The 3645-nt window shown below is 44.0% G+C and overlaps 1 protein-coding gene across 3 annotated transcripts in view; it reads right to left on the bottom strand.

The window, feature by feature from the left end:
• The window catches only part of ABCC11 (ATP-binding cassette, sub-family C (CFTR/MRP), member 11), an 84819-nt gene that overhangs the window by 30445 nt on the left and 50729 nt on the right, over nucleotides 1-3645 (bottom strand). For all 3 annotated transcript variants that reach the window (XM_011952596.1, XM_011952595.1, XM_011952597.1), the window contains exon 15: nucleotides 1231-1434. In XM_011952596.1, the coding sequence (XP_011807986.1) occupies nucleotides 1231-1434 (204 nt within the window). The remainder of the gene's footprint in view (nucleotides 1-1230; nucleotides 1435-3645) is intronic.

Raw genomic sequence — 3645 nt, 5'->3', positions numbered from 1 at the left:
ATATAATATATATTTCATATATATATATATATATAAAGTTACAAGTATCAACGTGGAAGATCTCAAAAAACATAATGTTGAGGGGAGAAAAGGAAACTACCAAAGGGCACAGAAAGTAAAAAATAAATTCTATAAAGTTAAAAAATATGCAAAAGGAATTTCTTCTTGTCTAGAGATTCATGCATATGCTGTAAAAGTATGAAGACATGCATGGAAACAATAAACAATAAAGTCAGGAGAGCAGAGAGGAGGAACTGCAACAGAATTGGAGAGTGGAATCAATGTTTTATTGTTTAATCTGGGCGGTAGATACATGGGTTTTATTAATTATTTTCTAAACCTTGTTTAGGTTTTAAATATTTTATACCAAAAAAATAGTAAAGCAAAAATAAGGAGCGAGAGAAAAAGAAACAGAAGAAGAAGAGGGAGAGAAAATAGTAAGGCACTGTGGCCAATGCCGTATGTGAAAATACTCAAGGGAAAATGACCCAGGAGAAGCAGCACCAGAAGCAGTCATTGCACTGCGCTCATCGTCGGTAAGAAAACACACTGAGGTGGCTCTCAATCTAAGAATGGGAGACTTGGGGGATTCTTTTCTGAGAGGTTGGCTTCTTTTTCTTTTCTTTTCTTTTTTATTGATTGATTGATTTTCTTTGAGACAGGGTCTTGTTCTGTTGCCCAGGCTGGAGTGCAGTGGCACTATCACAGCTCACTGCAGCCTTGACCTCCAGGGCTCCATCCTCCCGCCTTGGCCTCCCCAGTAGCTGGGACCACAGATGCACCACAACACCCGGCTAATTTTTTAAATTTTTGTAGAGACGGGAGGTCTCTCTATGTTGCCCAGGCTGCTCTTGAATTCCTGGCTTCAAGCAGTCCTCCTGCCTTGGCCTCCCAAAGTGCTGGGATTACAGGCCTGAGCCATCGTGCCGGGCCTGTTTTCATTTTTTATAACTTGAAAAGCAGGGGTCTACTCATAAAATTTTGAAGATAAAGGAGATCATAAAATTTGTTCTTAATTTTTACCAGCACAAAAATCTTCTACCAGTCTGTTTGCTCCGTGTGGAAAGCAGAGGAAATCCAAGTTTTTTACAGCCCTCCCCAAATATGGAGTCTAGCCTGAGATGGGGACGGGTGCTAGGAGGCTGTCACTGAATCACACTCTGAAATGGCAGAGGCTTGAGGATCTACGTTATCCATCAATCATAGTCAGAGCCCTGGAGGGGTTCTCACCTGAAGCTGGTGGGTCACCAGGATGACCGTCTTCCCCCTAAGTGTCTTCTTAATGCACTCCTCAAAAATGTGCTTCCCCACGTGGGCGTCCACAGCAGACAGGGGGTCGTCCAGCAGGTAGAGTTGACGGTCGGAGTAGATGGCGCGGGCCAGGCTGATCCTCTGTTTCTGCCCCCCAGAGAGGTTGAGGCCCCGCTCCCCGATCTGCAGACAGGCAGTAAAAGGCACCATGTCCAGAGAGCAAGCACAGCCAGGTGCGCTCAAATGGGTGGGCAGATGTAGCAGACAGAACTCCCTCAGTACAGACCAAGATATGCACACACTCCAGGATACCTGATAATTTGGCATTCCGGACTTAAAAACACATAATATATCTCACTCATATGTGGGGGCTTAAAAGCTGATCTCGTGGAGGTAGAGAGTAGAATGATGGACACCAGAGGCTGGAAAGAATTTTTGGGGGTAGGAAAGAGGGGTGAGAATGAAGAGAGATTGGCTGATGGACACAAACATCAAGTTAGATAGAAGGAACAAGTTCTAATGTTTGATAGCAGAATAGGGTGACTATAGCCAACAACAAGGTATTGTATATTTCAGCAGAGCTAGTAGACAGGAGTCGAAAAGTTCTCAGCACAATAGAAGTGATAAATACTCAAGGTGCTGGGTACCCTAAATGCCCTGACCTGATCATTACATATTCTACAGATATAACAAAATAGCACAGGTACCCAAAAAACATGTACAAATATTATGCATCAATAAAAATATTTTTCAAAACGTGGTTAGTAGGAGATGAACAAATTGCTTCTCAATTAATTAAAAATCTTGTAACTCTCCATGTATCCCCAAATCTAGATTTAAAGATACATAACTTTTAAAAACTTGTAACTCTTACTTAAATACAATTTTTCTAAGCCTATCAACTTCTAGGAGGCAAACATTAAACTATTAAAAGTTCAGATAATAAAATAAATCACTCATTCCCAAGTAAGAGCACCATCTCACATATTATTCTGGTTTTATGTATTTGGTTTTTTGAGGCAGGGTCTCCTCTGTTGCCCAGGCTGGAGTGCAGTGGCACAAGCAATCATGGCTTACTGCGACCTCCGCCTCTCAGTCTAAAGCGATCCTCCCATCTCAGCCTCCTGAGTAGCTGGGACTACAGGTGGTGCCACCACAGTCAGCTAATGTTTTTAAACTTTTCTTTTTTCTTTTTTTTTTTTTTTGTAGAGATGAGGTCTCACTATATTGCCTAGGTTGGTCTCAAACTCCTAGGCTCAAGAAATTCCCCCACCTTAGCCTTCCAAGGTGCTGAGGTTACACTGGACCTGGCCTTATTCAGGTTTTTAATCTCCATTGACAGCACCTGCCAACTTGTGGGACCATTGGCCTGGATTAGGGGTGTCATCAAAGACTATTTGCACTGTGTGCACCCACTCAACAGACCAGAGCTGCAATGGCTGCAAGGAGCTTTACTGACGCTGGAAGGACCATCTCACACGGCACCTGCTGTGATAGGAGTTGAGGGTGAAAACCCAAGTTACTGAGCATGTTTTGCAGATTAGTGCTCCAGGCAGCCACCAGCTGGCCCATCCCTCCTTCAGGCTCTGAGGAAGTGGGAGCTGGAGTGTAAGTCCTAGTTCCTGTTCTATCCTGACTGCTTGAAGTCTCTGTAGAGAATCAGAGTTGAAATGGTGGCAGAGAAACCTCCTGTCCCTGCCGTGCTTCCAGGTCACCACTGTGTGACCTTGGACAATCTGCTTGATCTGGCCAAAGCCCAGTTTCCCCATTCATTCATTCACTTATTCATCAAAAACTATTCAATGCCTACTGTGCTCTTACAATAGTAGTTATCACTTACTCTAGGCCGGGCACTAGTCAAAGCACTTTGTATTAACTCATTTAAACCTCAAAGCAATCCGATCAGGTCAGTACTCTTATTTATGCCATTTTACAGATGAGACCTTATTCTTCCTATTGAAGAAACAACCTTGAATATGATCATTGAGCTGTCTGCCATCAAGGATTTATAGTCCCAGCTTTAAAAGAAGAATAATAGGCCAAGCACAGTAGTTCATGCCTACAATCCCAGCACTTTGGGAGGCCGAGCTGGGTGGATCACATGAGGCCAGGAGTTTGAGACTAGCTTGGCTAACATGGCGAAACCCCGTCTCCACTAAAAATGCAAAAGTTAGCTGGGCCTGGAGGCACATGCCTGCAATCCCAGCTACTCAGGAGACTGAGGTAGGAGAATCTCTTGAATCTGGGAGGTGGAGGTTGCAGTGAGTTGAGATCACCCCACTGCACTCCCATCTGGGCGACAGAGAGAGAACGAGATTCCCCTTCAAAAAAAGAAGAAGGAAGAAGAAGAAGGGGAGATCACCCCACTGCACTCCCGTCTGGGCAACAGAGAGA

The sequence above is a fragment of the Colobus angolensis genome, unplaced genomic scaffold, assembly GCF_000951035.1.
Source record: "Colobus angolensis palliatus isolate OR3802 unplaced genomic scaffold, Cang.pa_1.0 Scaffold343, whole genome shotgun sequence".
Lineage (NCBI taxonomy): Eukaryota > Metazoa > Chordata > Mammalia > Primates > Cercopithecidae > Colobus > Colobus angolensis.
Note: the sequence above shows the minus strand (reverse complement) of the source record. Positions and strands in the feature narration are given on the sequence as shown.